Genomic DNA, 19976 nt, shown 5'->3' with positions numbered 1-19976 from the left:
GAAGTTCCTGAGCTCTCTGCCCTGCCTCTTCCTCTCATTTTTCTTCTTTCCTACCCACATTTTTAGAACCTATAAAAGAAATCTATCAATCCTTGTTATGAAAGACTGCAAATCAAAGAGAAAAGCCTCACATGAAAGACAAGTCTTGGATATTTATAATTTCAAGAATGTGAAACACCAGAAGCGCTCTAACTTCTGAGAAGTCTAATTCGCAGTGTAGGATTGCTTAAACAATGTGTTAGGTGGCAAAAATTACATTTAGTCAGATTAACCCTTTTCTGGAAATGAGAGTTTTGTACATGTGCTTATCACTGCAGAGGGTACCATTTCCAGACAGCTTTGGTCATTTTCTTAGATATTCCTATAGCACCCTGTACTTGCTCTTTATAACTCCAGTGTCTCTAATAACTTGTTCAATGTCTGTCTTTTCTGCTAGTCTAATCTTTGTAAGGGTAAAGACTGTCCTTTTCACCACTGTATGCCCACACCTAGCAAACTGATTAACACAGATTAAATACTTAGAGGTACTGAATGAATGAAGTTTAGAAAATTTTGGCGTTTTTTGTTTTAATATTAATAGCATCTGTGCTCAGGTAATCCGTTGTCTCCTTGGTATTTGGGGAAAATGGCAAAATGAAAAAAATGAACTCTACATATACATATTCAGTGACCTCACTTTATGGAGATTTAATTTATTTATCATATATAACTATAAATATGTCTTCCATAGAAGGACTTGAAAATTACATAAATTGTATTTTTGAAGGGTAATATATTCCCATGGTAGAAAAGAAATTACAAAAATATAGTCAGTGAAAAGCCTCCTTTCTCCTCTTTTCCTTAGTCATGCAGTTCTTGTCTCTAGAGGTGATCTGTGTTACTAGTTTTTTTTTACGTATCCTTATAGAGATATTCTTTGCATTTACTAGGAAATAATGTGTGTGTGTAAATGAACAGATGGGAGTATACAATATGCATTTCCCTGCACTTTCCTTTTTTTCACTTAACAAGGTGTCCTTGAGATCATTCCATATCAGTTATCATTTTGTGCGTGTGCTCAATATTCTGTTTTGTAGATTAGATGTCTGCAAACTATAGACCTTGAGTCAAGTCAGTCCTCTGCCTATTTTTTTGTGTCCCATGAGCTAAGAACCATTTTTAAATGGTTGGGAAAAGAATAAGATTTTGTGGCATGTGAAAATCATATGAAATTCAGTGTCCATGCATAGTTTTATGGAAACACAGCCATGCCCCTTTGTTTACATATTGTTTATGGCTGCTTTCAAGCTACCATGGCAGAGTTGGGTAGTTGCAACAGAGGTTGCACAGCCCATAAAACCTAAAATATTTATTATTTGGCTTTTTGCAAAAAAGAGTTTGCTGACCCCTCATATAGATATAATATAGTGTATTTAATGAATCTTTTGCTATTATAATACAGCATTGAATAATCTTGTATGTAAAACATTTCACACATATGTGAGTAGAACTAGAGGTTACAGTTCTTTTTTTTTTTGAGACAGAGTCTCACTCTGTTGCCCAGGCTAGAGTGAGTGCCGTGGCGTCAGCCTCGCTCACAGCAACCTCAATCTCCTGGGCTTAAGCGATCCTACTGCCTCAGCCTCCCAAGTAGCTGGGACTACAGGCATGCGCCACCATGCCTGGCTAATTTTTTCTATATGTATTTTTAGTTGGCCAGATAATTTGTTTCTATTTTTTAGTAGAGACGGGGTCTCGCTCTTGCTCCGGCTGGTATCGAGCTCCTGAGCCCAAACGATCCACCTGCCTCGGCCTCCCAGAGTGCTAGGATTACAGGCGTGAGCCACTGTGCCTGGCCAAGGATACAGTTCTGGAAGTAGAATTGCTCGTAGAGTTTTAAATTCTGTGTGGCACGTTGAATTTCTCTAATTCTGTTAATTCTGCATCAAGTAAAAAGGCAGGAGAAGAAGGGGGAGAGTGAACAAAGAGATCTCTTTTTCCTCCTGGTGAAATGGTTTGTGGCACTGACAAAGTCAAGTTCCTGTTGGGAGGCCTTGAAGAGACTATTTGGCTCATATCAGAGGGAGAGGAAAGAAAAAGAGGCAGTAGTTGCTGGCAAGTCTTGGGAGAGAGGAGCCAAGCCAAGCTTGTTCCTCCTGAAGGCATGCCTGGTGTAGGCCCAGATGGAGGGTGGAGGGAAGTTTGTGTACTTACCTGGGGGAAGAGGGAAGGTGGATTAGCACACAGGTGGAAGTACTTGCCTCTTAATAACTCAAACCAGAGAAACATGAACTATAGGGAATTTTGTTAGGTTTATATTGCTTATTCTAGATGAAATGGTGCTAATATCCTGATGAATAGCAACCTAGGAAATTCTGAGACCTGTTCAGAAATGTTGTATTTACTTATTTCCCCACACTTACCTATTCCTTCCCTGTTTCTGTTCTTTCAGAGAAGAAAAATAACAAGAAAAAGTAAATCTCTTTTCATCTTCCATTTTTTTCCCCCTACTTTGAAGCAGTAACCACTGCCGCTACCCAAGGTATTTCATCAAAAGTGAAAGGGACAGAGTTGAGAGTAAGGACTAGTTAACCTCTCTCCTGTCAGGGATGTGAGAACTCAGCAGCACTGAGTCCTCTGTCCCTGCTTCTCCCCCAACTTCTGACGTTCTCTAAGTGGAAGACAGAGCCATCCGCTTCTCCCCACACCACTTACAAGCCTCTGGGAGTCTTAGTATCAGTTGTCTGCTTTCTGTCCTCACAATCTAAAGGCATTGAACTTGGGAAAGGAACAGAAGCAAATGATACCTTTTAATCACTTGTAAATTATTATCCTTCCTCTCCGCTTGCACATTGCTTGATTTAAGGTGATTTTTTCTTAAAAGCTCTAAGTAATTATTTAAGGAAAGTAACCATATTGGGAGATCTAGCTTTTGACTTAACACTGTCACTGTTTGCTGGAGGTCCTTTAGTTAACAGAGATGAGAATTTCAAAGATTCATGAAGATTGTTTGTGACAGTAATAGACTCACATCCAGATATTTGCCTTATTTTGTTTTTATCCTCTCATTCAAGAAAGAGGGGAAATGGTGGGACAAATAATTATGTAAGGAATTTTGCTATCCTATTTTCTCCTCCCTCTCCTTCTCTTCCTCTTTATTCCTCTCTCCTTCCCCACCCTCCTGCCCCCTCATTCCCTACCTCCACTTTTCTTTCTTTCTTTCTTTACCCTCCGTCACCCTGGGTAGAGTGTAGTGGCCTCTTTGTAGCTCACTGCAGCCTCAAACTCCTGGGCTCAAGCAGTCCTCCTGCCTCAGCCTCCCAAGTAGCTGGGACGACAGGCATGCCACCACGCCTGGCTAATTTTTTCTATTTTTAGTAGAGATGGGTCTCACTCTTGCTCAGGCTGGTCTTGAACTCGTGACCCCAAGTGATCCTCCCACCTCTGCTTCCCAGAGTGCTAGGATTGCAGCCATGAGCCACTGTGCCCAGCCCATTTTCATTTTTTAAGGCTAGTCTAAAATGCTAATTTTAGCTGCTGCCCTACACTTAGAAATTTGGAAGATTTTTGGGGTCCCTGATTAGATAACCATTATTGAAAGTTAAGACAATAAACATGTTTATTCTATCTCTCTGTTTCTCCCCTTTCTTGTCTCCCAATATTTTGAGCAGATTCATATTCAAAGGACCGGGGACCTTGGATAGTAAAACCAGTGGCTTCTTCTAGGGGGCGGGGCGTCTACCTGATCAACAACGTAAGTACGCAGCAGATGGCAAACCTCTTTCCTTGCTTGTTTTTTTCTCCCTCACCCTTTGTCCTGGTTACTAACTAATATGGTTCCATTTCATTAAGAGCAGATGTGTCCTTCTGAAATCTGCATTCAGTAGTGAGTTGAGGGTAGATATGAGTTGGCTATTGTTCACCCCGGCAGGAACTTCCTCCTGCTCCAACAGTTAGTCCATAGCTTAATAAGTCACTCCTTGAAATGTTGGGGGAGGGCAGCCTTTTGTGTCAGCAGAAAAGAGGTAACTTTTCTGCTTTCAGCATATTGCCTTGCTAATTCCTCAGCACTAAGCATTAACTGGTAACATATATGTTTAGCCTCTACTGTGAGCAGAACTTTGGGTTCCTGCCCTCAAGGTTATCAAGCAGATTAATGTTAATTTGGCATCCTTGCTGCTGCTGCCTTCCTCTTCCCTTCATTTCTTCTTCCCTCTATCTACTCTTCTTTTTCTTTTTTTCAAAAGCCATCAGTATCTTCATTCTTTGCAAAATTCTCATTAAAAGTTGTTATAAATTGAATACATATATGGAGCAAATAAAATTCCAACTCGTTTCACTCCTTAGACTTATCACAGTTAGGAACTTAATGTAGTTGATTTATTTTTTTCTCTTCTTGACTTTACATTGTATTTGTTGTTAACTCTCACTTTGATATTTGTTGCGCTCACATCACATCCTGCCCTCCCACATTCCATCCCTAAGTTTGATTAGTTTTTATTTTTATATTTTAAATATTTACACTTCTCTTCAATAACTGTGATTCAGTTTCACTGCTTTATCTATAAATTGAGTAGAAAATTTAAACTCAATAGAAACAGACTTTATAGCATCAGGATTCTGAAATTTAACCAGTGTTTAAGTTCAACCTTTTTTTCATTCTTGTCTTGAACATTCGGAGGGCCCTTTCATTCTGGAAACTATAGTTTTTCTTTAGTTCAGGAAAAATTATCCTCTTATTATCTTTGTCTCTGCTTTTAGAACTTCTTTTTGAGGAATTCTTGGTCTTTCCCTTCATGTTAACTTTTCTCTCATTTTTAAATTCTTTGTCTTTTCCTTGTCTTTGTCTTCTGGATCACTAGTTTGAGCTCTACCCATTTTGTTATTCATTCATCTACTGTATTTTTATATTGGATATCATATTTTGGTTTCTAGAAACTCTTATTTTCTGATTTGCTTTATTTTTATTTATACATAGCACCCTGTTGTTGCTTAGTGGATGCAGTTTGCCTGCCTGTCTTTCTGAAGTTACTAGTTGAAATTTTTATAAAGTTTTCTTCTGTTCTTGAATTTTATTGGGATTGTCTTTTTTCTTGCTATTGGATTTTCTCAGTTTTGATAATCCTTAGGTGTTGGGCCATATTTATGCACAAAAGACTGGGCTCACTGAAATTGGCAGCTGGTGTGGGTTTTTCTTATGGTTGTGTAGGACTCTTTCCCTTGTAGCTTGTCTTTGGAGGAGGATGTCTGTGAGTTTTGTGTAAGGTCAAAGCAGGTTGACTGTCAGGCTTTGCTTTAGGTGGATGTGGGTCAGGACGTGTATGAGGAGTATGCCCCTTCCACCTTGCCAAAATAGAATGGGCCTTATTGTGAATGTAGAGGAAGATTTTGGTGATTTTCCTCTTGGGCAGAACTACCTTTCTGTTGGGGATAGAGTGGCCTCAAATTCCACTCTTCTCTGTCAGATCCCTGTACCCACACGTCTGCTGGCATTGCTGCTGAATGATGGCAAAATGCTGTTTGTTAATTAATTATCTGATTCTTGTTCCTTGGCCCACCCCAGTCTTCATGTTTGTTGACTAGCAGCTTGGAACTTTGCAGGGGCCTCCTTGGGAAGATCACTCTCACCTCTCATATTTTGGCCTGGGGTTTCCTCTGCTCTGTTTTTTCAACATGAGCCCATCTGCTTTCTATCTTTTAGGATTTTCTTAAACTTTTGGTCTGTTCTGGCTCCTTTTACTTTTTTCTCTCCTTGTTTTCGTTTCATTCTTTTGAAAATAACTTTTTCTGTCCTTCCAGTGGAACTCTGGAAGGAAAGGGTAGGGGGAGGTAGATGTGTTGTATGTATGGCCAATACCCCGTCTTAAATTCCCCAGTTATCTTTTCACATTGAGCTATTTCCTATATGTACAGAAACTTACTTTCTGAGGAGTCTTTCCCACTGAAAAATCCTTAAATTCAGTCTGTACTGAAACTGTACAATGATGGCTAGATCTTTCATGCTGAATATATATAGGATCTGATTTTGATAGAACAACTACTACAGTCCCACGTCCAGGCTACAAGTTCTGTTACCTGGCCTGGGTCACTCTGGAGTCCTTTATCCCTGAGTCTCATGTGTAATAAGGCCCTGGTCATGTGCCTTGGCTCTCTCTTTTTTTGTCTCTGCTGAGACCTTGGCGTGAAAGTTCCTCTCCAATAGCTTTTCCTTCAGTTCTGTGCCAGGAGCTCCAGTGTTGTTTGAATCTCATAGACGGCACTAGTTTGGGTTTGGGTTTTAACTGCCAAATGGAATTGCTATTGAAAGTCAACCATGGTACAAATTTGCTTTTTATTTTCTTAGACATGAGTCAAAAAGAACAGGATCTATTCCCAGCTCATCTGGGACTTTTTTTCTTTTGGAATGCTCTTTTGCCCTAGTGATTTGTTATTTTAAAGCTAGCATCATAAAGAATACAAAAGTTAAACTTTCCCTGGTGGGGCTGAGAACCGTGTGCCCTAAGTCTTTGCTGGATACTGAGTCTCAAAGGGGTGACATGTCTTTAGAGAATGTGTTTGGCAGGGTATGTAAGCTCTTTTCCTTCCTCCCACCTCTCCCTGGGCTGAATCCCTTGAGACCCCCTGGATAGATCAAAGCACTTGGCAGAACCTTTTGCCTTCCCCCTCCCCCTTTGCGAAGCTTTGGAATGAGTCTGATTCTTGTAGGTATTTAGTGGAGGTGCCAGACAGAAGCCTGGGAAGATGCCAGCAGGCATTAGGGGAGCTGGCAGCATGTGGACATAATGGGAAAATATTCCCATTTCACCCCCAAACTGGAATTTTATCACCTTTTACCCAGACCTACAAACCATGTTGTTAATACTTCTCTTTCTCCTTACACAGAAGGCCTAACCATCCCTTCTTTTCCATACCTGGATCCTTTCCCATGGAATATGTGACCCCTTAGCCAACTGGATGAAGTAACTCTTTCCAAGGCTGCTGCCTGCTTTTCTTTTAGACTTGAGGGGGAGAGAGAGGGAGTGCTGAGGAGGGGAGGGTCTGTGAGCAGAACTAACGTGAACGGGTGAGGGATTTGGCAGGGGGGGGTTGGAGTGAGTTAGTTGTGAGGGCCAAATGAAAACATCTCTCCCTGTCTTCCCACTGGAGTGAGAGAGGGCCTCTTATTAAAACTTCCCTAGAATAGTCATAACCTTTTGGAAAATATCTGCAAATAGCAACTTTAACCATTCCGAGAACAGGATAAAGGATAGAAAGAGCATTGCTTTTATGTAATACTGAAGAGAGAATTGTGGACTCCTGCAGCTGGAAGCATCTTGGTTGGTTGGCTAACGTGGTGTCTTAATGATGTGCTCTTTAACTCTAGAGGTATAGCGTAAAGGAACAAAGTGGTGTTTGCTCCAGTTCCTTCAGTAACCGTGACTAAATGCCATATTTTCCCAATTTAGTACATTCAGATCGAGGAGGGCAAAGACCTGGTGTTTCCTGATTAAGGTGTGAATTTGATTATGGAAATCAGATTTTTGTCATCCTTGTCTCACACATTATCCGTGGTAAAAACAGTATTAATATATTCCCTTAGATTTTGACATATCAGGAGAGTGTTAGGTCACTCTATTCACTCCTAGACTTATGAATATAGTTCTGTACTCTCTTCTATTTGTTTATATGTTTTTATCTTAGGTCCTCTCAATTTTTCTCATTACTTAGCAAATATTTAGGGAGTGCCTACTGTGTACCAGGTGCTGTCACTCCTTAAAACCTTTTGAGAAATTCTCCTAATTCTTACATATCTCCTAATTCTTACCTATCTCCATTATAACTCAGTGCCCTGCTCTTGAGTAGGATGGCATGTGGCATGTAGTAATGAATGCTGTCAAGTTGTGAAACTTAGTAATTAGAACCACATAGATACTGTTAAGTTTGCAGCAATAATGATAAGTGATATTTACTGAGCGTTTAACATGTGCCTACCACTGTGCCTTCCAAATATAATCTCATTTAATCTCTATACAAACCCTATGAAGTACTTATTATTAAATATTTCCTTAGTAAGTGGTAGAGTCAAGGTTGTAACTCAAGTCTAGCTTATTCCAGAGTACATACATACTCTTAACCTCTGTATCATTCTACTTTACAATGACTTAACAGATACCATGAGCTTTAATCTTAAGGTCCAGTAAGGAAAATGGATGTGTTTCCAATTTTCTTAACAGTTCAGATTCCTGCTTTAGCATGCTTTAGGAGGCAATTTGAGCTCAGAATTGGAATAATTTAAAATGAGTTAAGAGGGGATTGATGAAATAGGCTTGAAGATATAAAAATGTTTTCATTAGTTGCTGTTTAGTGTATAGCACTATGCAAAGAAACTGTATACTGGAACCATCTTTTTCTTCTGTAAGTTTACAATTTAATTCCCAATGCAGATAGAAAGTAGAGGTAAAGACAATAGAACAAATATTAAAGTTACCTAAATAATGTAAGGGTTTATGTTAAGTTTAGTAACTCAAAAGATAAATGTGTACAGTGATGAAGGGAAGAGAGGATATGGGCATGGGCAGTAGGTGTGTCATGGAGTGAAGACCACTATCAGCTTATTTTCTGGTTTGGAGGAAAATTGAGTGGATTTGTATCTCTTGTAGCCTATAGGTGTTACTAAGTAGGGAGAGAGCTGTGATTGTTTAATTTTAGGTTTAGAACACAGCTAGGTGCAGCTGTATAATGATTGCATCAGTTCTTACTAAGTTGGTTCAAAATGGAGATAGTGCTTGTGAGAAACTGATCAAGAAATGTCAGGAAGTGGTATGGGTGATTAAGTTTGTTAGGGGTGGATCAGTACTGGTGTCATTGTGTCCATATGATGCATAGAAATGGGTGTGAGAGCTGTGTTCTGACTTGGAGATAGCAAGAGTGGGAAATAGGGGAATCTCATTCTGACTCTGGAGTTGCTCATTGTGGTTGTGTATAATGTTGTGGGTCACAAAATTATTTTTATTTTATGAACAATTGTATGTGGGGTAGGAAATGCATTATTATAAAGACAAACTTTTGAATTTAGGGGACAGTTATTTGGGGGCAGAGTATTGGGGAGAGGTGTGAATAGTGCTTAAAAGTTAAGTCTCTGAGGCAGACTGCCTGGGTTCCAGTGCTGCTCTGTTGCTTATTAGCTGTGTGGCTTTGAGCAGGTCCCTAACCTTCTCTGATTCTCTTTTCGTCTGTACAATGTGGATAGTGATATACCTGCCTCACAGGGTTGGGTAAGGATTAAGTGAAATAATACTGTGATACACTAGAACAGTGCTTGGCACATAGAATTGTTCTGTATATTTATTGAATTTTAATTATTCTGCAAATGTTCATAGTTACTTCTGTTGCTGCTTCTGTAGCTATTATCATCCTAATTATTATCATTACCACTGCCCTTTTGGAACCCTTTTGTCCTACATAGATTGTGCTGACTCCCAGCTGGTTTCTCAGTCTTAATCTAGTCAAACATAGAGTTGTTCTATTTCAGATACTTTAATCTTACTGTTTCCTTAATCTAGAACCCATAATAACTTCCTGCTTTCCACCATGTTAAATCTAAACTCCCCTTGCCAGGGGTGCAAATCCCTTTGCCAGTGGGGTCTCTCCCTCTTAGTTGTCTTACCATGCCTTTGTTATTTCTCAGTTCAGTCTGTTAGCCTCATGTCTGTGAATCTGTCTACCCTCCTTTTGGCTGGACTTTGTTCATGCACCACCTTCCCATGATGGCCTCCATTCCTCTCACATGTGCTTGATTGCTTTCAACACTCACTTCTGCATCTGCTCTTCCAGGACAAGCTTTCCCTAACTGGCTCACCGGACTGGTTTGCACTTTGACTTTGTAACCTGACATCTTGTATTTGTGGATATGCTGTTTTGTGTTCTTATAAATTATTATATATATTTTGCTGTCCCTCTACCTAAATATTAAACTCTTTGGGGATAGGGGCTACTAAATCTTAAGTTCTATGAGGGCAGAGATTGTGTCTATTTTCTTCATTATTGTATAGCTAGTGCCTTGTATAGTGTGCAACATACTCACTATTTATTGTATAAATAACTTTTTTTATTGAAGAAATCTTTTTTAAAAATTTCAGAATATTCTAGGTGTACAAATGTTTTGGTTACATGAATTGCTTTTGTACAGTTTGAGTCAAAGTTGTAAGTGTGTCCATCACCCATATAGTGTGCATTGTACCCATTGGGTGTGAATTTACCCATCCCTTCCTCCCCCCTCCCATGTGCTTGATTGAAGAAATCTTTAAAAGATCTAATTCAGTCTTTGCATATAGTTACTTAGAAAGTGCCCTTGAGTGAATCAATCAAATATCCATTTTATTTCACAGAGGAAATGCTAGGATCCATTATGGATCTGTAAGTTCACTAAACAACTTAATGAAAGCCTTCATTTAAGAATAGTGGTAGTATTTTTAAATTTCTGTCATAGTTTACATTTGCGAGAAAGCAAGTTTTTATTTATTTTTATGTTGCTCTTATTTTCTTGGCATATAACTATTTAATATCTTGTATATAAATCTTTAAAGCTGTTTAGGCTGTATTTATTATGTGAGAGGTGCTGTGTAAATTTATTTTTTCCCCACTGTAATTAGATACCCACAGAATTTATGGAAGTGATATGTAGCCTATCAAGTATATGGGTACCTTGGAGGAAAAATTTTCCTGGAGTTTTAGTTTTCTATATTATCATTTCTTAAAAGATTAAGAACTTTGCTCCATATTGTAAATTAGGATTCCTTTGCATTTCTACTTTTTCATTCTTTCTCTTTACTCAATAGCCAAACCAGATTTCCCTGGAAGAGAACATCCTGGTCTCCCGTTACATTAACAACCCCCTGCTCATAGATGGTGAGTTGTGTTAGGCCGTTGATTAAATTGGGCTAGATCTTGCTATACTTTTTAACTTTTTCATAGTCTTCTTTAGTAAGTCTTTATTAAGCTAGTGTGAAATTCGTAGCACCTGTGGCTCCAGAGATGAGGCTTGTTCCATACCTACCTCATGGGATTATTTTGAAGATGATATGAGATAATATAAGAGAAAGTATTTTATAGGTTATACAATAATTCATACATATGTATGCAAACGTACAGTTTATATATAATTGAACTATATACATGCATTAAACACATTATATATAATAGTATAATGTACTATATATATATTACAATTATATAATTATTATTTATGCTCAAAAGGCAACATATGTGGGCAGTATGTTTCATATGGAGGGGAAGAATGTTCTTTCTTTCATATTTCTTGGTTACATTGTCCTGTTCATTCTATAACAGAAAACAAATGAACTTAGTTTTTCCTATGAATCCAAACTTTTTTTCTAGATTTCAAGTTTGACTTGCGCCTCTATGTGCTCGTGACTTCCTATGATCCTCTTGTCATCTATCTCTATGAAGAAGGATTGGCTAGGTAAGAGACTTTGTTTTTGAGTAGAGGGGTGGAGTGGGTATATTTGACTAGACCCATTAAACAGTTTATTAAGATTAGACTGTTTCTTTCTGTTATGTTCATCTTAAGAAAATAGAATATATACTGAGATGGACTTCAGATTACTGAAATCAGTCTTACTAGTCTACATTCTCACTTGTATGTCCACACATATAAATATATGTAAACATACATTTCCCCTTGGGGATCCAGGATCACATGGTATTTTCATGCAATGACAAGTGTTGTGCCGACCCTAGGGTATTAAGATAATTTGCCATTTTTCTTTAGAATAGATCTAGAAAAACAAAATCCCACATTTATTTACCTGTTGTATACTAGGCATTTATTTTAATACTCACAACAACCTTATAGTTGATGCATTTTGCAGTTGAGGAAACTGAGACTTAAAGAGGTGAGGGAACTTGAAGTCACTTTTCTGAGATCTTTCAGCTGCTTGGTGGTGGACTAGGGATTTGAACTCAGATCTGACTCCAGAGCTCAAGACCAGAACTGTTTTATTTATTCCCTCTCATATTTAGGGGGTATTACATGCTTTTTTTTTTTTTAACATTCAAGTTGTATATACATTGTTTTCTTTTTCTTGAGGTGCTTTTTAAGTTTTAAGGTAATCTGACTTACAAGATTAAGTTCACGTTGTAATAATTTGAAGTTTTGTTTCCCATATCTACAGGTGACAGTGGTTTTTGTATACCCTTGAATTGTTTAAAATAAGTATGTCACTTTGCTATGCTTGTGTTCTTTCCCCCACAAAACCAATTTTATTTTAATCAAATAGTTTGCCCTGAAGTTTTTTTTTTATGCATAATGGGTTTGTTATAGAGCATAGCAATTTTGGAGGCGGTTTGCATCTGTGAGCAGTCGTGACAAGCTAAAAAAGCATGGTCAGTGTATATTTCTGTATATTAGAAAATGTACTTTGAAGATGGGAAATACCATGGATAAAAGAAGGCTACCTATTTAGGTATAGGTGCTTTGGAAAATATTATTGTACTCTGACAACTATTATTTTAGAATGGTATTTTAACTATTTTGTATACTTAACTTTTTTGATATATCCTTTACCTAGAATTGGAGTGAGAATGGACTAAAGCTTCTAGCTGGTTGAGCCCTGTCTTGACTTTGCCTCTAGGTGGCAGTGTGACAGCATTTATAAGTTCTGTTGTATTCTTAACTGAGATTTATGAATTTGAGCCCTGGGAACATTGAGGGCTACCTAAACTCCCTAGTTCTGGTTTCTCGTTCCTTGAAAATGGAGATCGGGGAGAACTAAAACATCTCTCAGTTATTGAATAAGGGCTGGAGCAGGCATCTGAACAGGAACTGACTACTAGTTCTAATCAGGTTTTTATAGGAAAGAAATTTTCTGTGGTGTTTGTAGATGCATGTGCACTCATACTTTCAAATATAGATGTACAGGACTAGGTATAAAAGCCTAGTCCCTGTGTTATCCAGAACAAAATGAAGATAAAATATACCACTAACTTCTGCTTAGGTATGCAAGGTGCTGAGGATTTTCAATTTTGTAATTTGAGACCTCTGAGCTTCTATATTATAAGCTTCTCTATTCTCCTTCCTCCACTCATCCTCACCTCACCTCATCTCCTGTGTCCTGCTAGGGAACTAATTATGTCCTGCCACAAATTGGACTTTGGAAAGAGAGAAAAAATATCAAGGTTATGCGTCAGTGTTTCTCAAGGATACCATACCAGTGTGTTTTGCTTAATATTTCAAAGATATTTCACCCACAATATTAATAGCTCTCCCTGTGGGTAAAATTTGGCATAGTTTTAAGACCTTCATGGTTCAGAGCACAAAATGAGAGCAGTACCAGTGTTTATTTTAGAATTTACTACAGATACACAAGTGCTTTAGCTATTGGTTGTGTGTTGGAAATCAGAATCCACTGAATTGAGTAACCTTCCTCTTTTGTTTCCAGTAGAAGGTGAAACATAAATAAATAAATAAAAATATATATAAATCAATGGATGCTCTTTCTCAAAATAATTAGGAAAATAGGTTTTTAAAATGTCAGACCAAATTGAACCAAAAAACAACAGAAATTTTCAGGGCTTTGGTTAGGTTCTTCTGAAAATATAGGTGAATATAAATCTTTATCAAAACTTTACAAAAAGATGATACATAGCAATATGATGGATTATTTGCTGGAGTCCTGTGAAGGTAGATTGTTCTGTGCAATAATTTCAATGTGCCTAAGTTCTTGTGTCTTCACTCACTATGTGTCTTGGCATTCACCTGCTTCTTTTTAATACTCAGAGTCCGCTTAACTGTGTCATTACATTCAGCGATAGTCTGTAGCATCTCCAGATCTGCACCTTGCAGTAATCTTGAGTCACGTGTTATGTGAACATAACTGGAGATACTCAGTCTGGGATGAGCTCCCTAGGTCATTGTACTTTGAGGCTCAACAAGGAAAACCATCTTTCCTAAAGAGACAGAAGTGTAGGCAAATGTAATTAGTTTTCTTTTTCAGAAAGGAAGGCTCATACACCATATCACTTCTGTTTTGGATCTCAGATTAATGCAAGGTGACAAAGATTAAGTTCATTTCGTGAGGCAGTTTTGTGAAATAAGTTATTTTGTGTGATAAGTTATTTTGTTTAAATTTTTTATCTTCTTAAACTTACTAAAGAAAAAGACCCTAGTTTCTTCATAGATTGATGTTTTCAGTTGTCCTTGTTTTATTATTATAACATAGGAAGTAGGAGAATTCTCAACTGTTTTCTTATATGTGGATAAAATATTGAAGAGGTATTAAAATGAAATTCTCTTTCTGGTATTTGGGTCCATTGTTTTGTGATTCTTATAGTAGCACCTCAGAGAGTCCATCCTACTTTTGAATTTCATGTGCATGTTGCTGTTTTGTACCAGCAGGGGACACTCAGTTTCCAGAGAGAGGTGCTATTCTCTACCAAAATGGTGTAGATTCTTTTTCCTGTCAGAGGTGGAATCCAAAACGATTTTGTCCTGGATTTTATAGCTCTAGGTAGATCCAGTATTCAGTTTAAATGATTTGACAAAGCCCTTTTTGAGATGAAGCTAATAGCCAAATCTACACTCAAACAGGAAAAATAAAAACAAAATTGAGTTGTAAACCAAATATGTAGTCAGAGACTCAAAGAGAAGTGGCATTCGCAACCTTGGGGACATGAGAGTGCCTACCCAGGGAACTGAGAGATTCGTCCACCATGATGTGGAGGTGGGAGGGGAGGACACTGAGAAGGCCCAGTCAGATCTGCTTTTTTTTCTGCCCAGCCATATTATTCAGTGGAAATTCAGAAAAGACCCCAAAGCATTTCTAATGCCTCTCCCTTTTTCCCCACCCCCAGTTCCTTCTTCAGTAGCCTTCCCTGCTAATTAACACTGGCTCCACAGGGATATTTACCTTTTCTCTGCTGGATTCCTGTGGTTTTGAAAGAATTCAGGTACTTACTGGTTGCCAAGGAATTCAGATTACCTCACAGGCTGCACACTGTCCAGAATCTGCCACAGCAGCAAGTGGGGAGAAGAGACACCAACAAGGGGGAGAAAACCCTTTCCAGTGCTCATTGTCACACTCCCTGGCAGGCCTTTGCTGTTTGTGAAGTTTGAGTCATTTCTGGCTCTAAAGACAGAGGATCAGGCTGGTAATCCCCTCCCAGACGGCTCTGTAGGGCGCTGCCTAGTCACTGCAGCACTTTGGCAGTCTCCCGGCTGCAGCTGGTTGACAGCAGATCAGAGAGCTCTTGGGCCTCTTGTTCTCTTCCATAAGATTTTTCTGGGTCAGGCCAGGATGAAACCCAGTGGCTCCTGGCAAGGCTGCCTGAGGTGCTGTGTCTTCATTGTCCAGGCCTCTGTAGCTCAAAATGGCTACACCTGCTGAAAGATAACTCATTTGCCACAGCCAGGGCCTCCTCAGGGCTGGCCTTCTCTTTTCTTTGTGTGTTTGTAGTGAATGTTTGTTAGAAAATATAACTACCAAAAGAGAGGGTTTAAGTGTCCCACATCTAGACTATATATGACCCTTGCCATAAGAATATATGGTGTCATATTCTTAGAAGAACAAAATAGTTTTTGAATAGGAGAAGAGAGTTTAAAAGATCCCACTAACTCTCTGTGCTTTTTTCCACCTTTTGATCCTATTAGAAAAGATCTTGGCACGAGCAACTTCAGTGCAGTTTCAGTTAATGCTTATCAAGTACCTACTATATGCCTAACAATGAAATCCCTTCTTCGCACAGACACTCAAGACTTTTAGACAAATTATTACCATTGTTTTGATTCTTAGAAACATTAAAAAGCAAAAGAAGGAGGCGTGCCTTTTGATATAAGAATTTGTCAGAATAAAAATATTGCCAGAATAAAGACAATCCATGTTTGTTTTCACTGTGGGAAAAAAGGAAGGGCATGTAGTTCTATATTCATCAGTAGGTTGTGAAACAGTACCCAGGGTTTCAAATTTAGCAAAGAAGGTTCCCCCCCTTTTCTCTTGGATTAAAGAACTGTCCGTGAGAGCTTTCCTAAATCTTGATCTCATTAAGAGGGAGGATCAAGACTCAATTCCTCATGTAAATTTCAGCATAAGGATAAGTACAGTCATGCACTCCTAATAATGTTTCGGTCAGTGATCGACCACATATATGATGGTGGTCCCATAACATTATAATGGAGCTGAAAAATTCCTATTGCCTGGTGATTTTGTAGCCTTCATAACATCATAGCATAGTGCATTACCTTTTATATATTTAGATATATTTAGATACACAAATACTTATAAGTGTGTTCCAGTTGCCTACAGTATTCAGTACAGTAACATGCTGTACAGGTTTGTAGCCTAGGAGCGATAGGCTCTACCCTATAGCCTAGTTGTGCAGTAGGCTGTACCATCTAGGTTTGTATAAGTACACTCTGTGATGTTCACACAACAATGAAATCTGCTAACAACATATTTTTTAGAACATATCCCTGCCATTAAGTGACATGTGACTGTATTGCAAGCTTGGTCCTGGGATACCTAGCAAAGAGTTATCTCTTTTAGGTTGTTGTTATAAAGAAATTTTGTTGAAGCTTTCAGGCCTAAATCGGATGAAATTTGATAATGTGTGAAGGTCTAAATTAAAGGTCATAAACCTAAATGCTCACAAGTACATTCACTTGTGTATGTACATGTGGAGAATGGATGGAAAAGCATATGTCTCACCTAAAGGCATTTACTATTCAGTGCCAGCAAGTCATTGATACTGTTATTTCCAGATTTGGTTTGGTAAGGATCCTTGAACATCTAGATTTTTATTACGAAACTTACCAATTTTTTTAGACTTTTACTTTTGAAACCATTTTAAACTTAAAGAAAAGCCGCAAAAATAGTATAAAGAACTGCCTTTTACCCTGCATCTAGAGAGCTCCTTCAAATTGTGCCAATTATCCTAATAATGTTTTTTATAACAAAAGGATCCAGTAAAGGATCATATGTTATGTTTAGTTGTCATGTCTTTTTAATCCCCTTGTATCTGGAACAGTTCCTTGGCTTTCGTGACCTCAGCATTTTTGAAGATTACAGGCCAGTCATTTTAGATTTTCCTTCTATTTGGGTTTGTCTTATATTTCCTCATGATCAGACCCAGGTTATACATTTTGAGCTGCAATACCACAGAAGTGATGCTAGTTCCTCTCATTGCATTACATCTGATGGCACATAACTGTTAAGTGGTGTTTGACCATTTGATTAAGGTTTGTATCTACCAGATTTCTCCATTGTAAAGTTACTTTTTCTTTTCCTTTGTAATTAATGAGTATTTTATGAAGAGATACTTTGAAATCATGTAAAATTTCGTTCTTCATCCCATTTCACCCAATAATTTTAATACCTATTGATGTTCTTGCCTGAATGAATTATTGCTATAACGGTTGCCAAATGGTGATTTTTATACAGGGCTTCTTATTTTATGTAATGGGTTGTAATCCTTTACTATCATGATTTACTTTGATGCTTAAATTGTCCAAGATTTGACCAATGGGAGCCCCTTTAATCTGGCTTTTGTGTTCTTTTGACATGTCCCCATCATTCTTTGAGCACAAAATGTTTCAGGTTCATCTTGTTCTTTCTCTGACCTATCCCTGGAATCAGCCATTTCTCCAAGGAGTACTGGTGGCTTTTTAACAGAGAGTGGTATTTAGAGATCAGTATCTGGGTGCTAGATACTCCCATTGCTCTGGGGCATCTCTATTCTCTCACCCACGCAATGGACAGACTTAGGAAATATATGTATGCATACATACGTACCCATTTACATCTATATTTCTATATCTGTATGTGTTGAAAAGCAGAAGTTCATGCTAGTACCTCCAATTCTAGTTCAAAACTACAGACTTCATTCTAGCTTTTTCCCTTTCCATGTTTTTCTGTCTTTTCCCCAATAGTGAGAAATCTGGCTCCCAATGTCTTTAACATATTTATTAATTTACTCAGTTCCCTTGTCTGTAGCCAATCTCCTGACTCTGCTGGGGCACTGTCCGACTCAGATGCCCTTATTGTGTGGATTTGGATCCCTATGGGGTAACCACCCTGCTTGGATAACTTCCTTGCACTGCCTCTGGGCTGCCTTCTCACCCCATTCACCATCTTCCTCATGGGCCCTGGGTGCAAGAAGGAAGGGTTGCTAGTAGGAGAGTCTGATTTTTAAATGTCAGTCAAGTAATTCAAGTTTAAAAGAAAAATGAAACAAAATAAAAAACTTTTGTAGGTTAATCAGAACTTGACTAGTAGGCCAAATCCAAGATTAGTGTGACCTCTGATCTAGACAATAAAAAGAAAATGGTGATCAGAGATGATTATGGCTTATTTAATATAGCTTTTAGTGAGCACCATAAGATCTTACTGATTTAGGAGGGAATAGGAGCATATGTGCCTGCCATTCCTCTACGTGGCTTTCTGTCTTCCCTGTTGGGCTAAGTGAAATACAGAGTGCAGCACTTTTACGCCATAGGGGAACTTTTCCTTTAAGCTTAAGTTATTTTTTTTTTGTTTCTCTTTTAATTTTTACTTCCTACTGCTCCTTATACTCTTGTAGAAGTCCGGTCTATGACAGTAGTAATCTTGTCCTTGCTGAAGTTCAGAATAAAATGCTCCAGTGAAAAGGAAGATTAGGAAGAAAAAAAGTGAATTTTTTTGAGGTGCAGCCGTCTTGAAAAAAGGAGTATAGGAATGACAGATGTGTTGGGTACCAGATTCCAGCTCACCGTAGACTTTGTCAGGCTTTTCATGTTGACCAAGTTAGATCAGGTACTCATAGTTAGGCACAATGAAAGCTTCTTTCTCTGAAACAGAACTTTCTCTCTCCCTCTAACTCATTATTCTTTTGGGGGAGAGGATGGCAGGAGGTATGTCACTGTGAGGTAATGTCTGGTTGAGCCAGGCAGCCTCTCTGGGGCCAGCTAGGGCCCCCTTTGCATTTTACAAGAATTTAGAAAATGACTGACTTCATTGCACTTGTTTGGAGAATCTCTGTAAGAGGAAGATTGGGATTTATAGGCCAGGTTTACTCACCAGAGATTGACATGGCTAGAAGTTAAGTGATAACTGCTGGAAGTTTCTAGAAAATCTGAGGGCCTTCTTTAGCATGGACATAGTGCTCATCAAACTCTTGTCCTTTAGTCTGGTCAACATTTTCTCTTTGTCCACATCCTTTTCCTGGCTTAATGTTTGTTTATCTAGGTTTTTTGTTTTATATTTTTTTGTTTTTTAACTTTTCTGTCTTTGGTTCTTGTTTATTTCTGGTACAGAGAATTAGTGAACAGAGATAGTGGGTGGGTGAGAAGAAATAGAGAAGAAAAAAAATTTTAAGTACTGACCTTTAATGTGGTAAAAATTCATGTTGACTTCATAGTCTGCATAAGCATATGTAAATAATTTGTAAATCATATAAAAATAAACTTGTGGTCTTCCAGTTTTTTTTCACACACTTGGATATGCCTCTTGGGAAAACCACTATAGTGAAGGGTGGTATGGTTATAGTGGTATGTAAACAGGGATTCTATTTACCATAACCATTCGCCTTGAGTGTCCTTTTGTTGATATTGAACACTGCTGGAAAGTTTTCTCTTTTCCTGGTAACTTTCTTCAGAGGCACATATATTTTCTACTTTGGTCTTCTGACAGTAGTCCAGGATATCAAATTGCTGCCCTGTTTTCAGTGGGCTCCATGTTTAATCCTCCTGTCTTTTGCCTTCCTTCCAAATTCAAAAATTAGTCTCTTGCACTATGCTGTTCTGCTTTGTCTGCTGTCCATGCTGCCATTATTGTTCTTTTTAAATGAATATTATAGATTAGTTCTATTCTTTCTATGGGTATGAGCTCTAAGTCTTTATATTGCTATGCTCTGTATATTTTTTTCTTTTTGCTTAATTTTTTTTCATTGAATGCTATGGTATTGTGCACTGTGTGGGTACTCAGTAGGTATTTCTCAGCTAAAGTCCCATCATTCACAGCATTCTACAC

At 38.2% G+C, this 19976-nt stretch overlaps 1 protein-coding gene across 14 annotated transcripts in view; it reads left to right on the top strand.

Moving 5' to 3' along the window:
- The window catches only part of TTLL5 (tubulin tyrosine ligase like 5), a 271668-nt gene that overhangs the window by 32870 nt on the left and 218822 nt on the right, over window positions 1-19976 (top strand). For 13 of the 14 annotated variants that reach the window (XM_045563414.1, XM_045563424.1, XM_045563393.1 and 10 more), the window contains exons 7-9: window positions 3651-3733; window positions 10797-10866; window positions 11356-11440. In XM_045563414.1, coding sequence (XP_045419370.1) covers window positions 3651-3733; window positions 10797-10866; window positions 11356-11440 — 238 coding nt within the window. The remainder of the gene's footprint in view (window positions 1-3650; window positions 3734-10796; window positions 10867-11355; window positions 11441-19976) is intronic. The other variant, XM_045563451.1, reaches the window with a different exon arrangement.

Source organism: Lemur catta, chromosome 1 (assembly GCF_020740605.2).
Source record: "Lemur catta isolate mLemCat1 chromosome 1, mLemCat1.pri, whole genome shotgun sequence".
Taxonomy (NCBI): domain Eukaryota; kingdom Metazoa; phylum Chordata; class Mammalia; order Primates; family Lemuridae; genus Lemur; species Lemur catta.
Note: the sequence above shows the minus strand (reverse complement) of the source record. Positions and strands in the feature narration are given on the sequence as shown.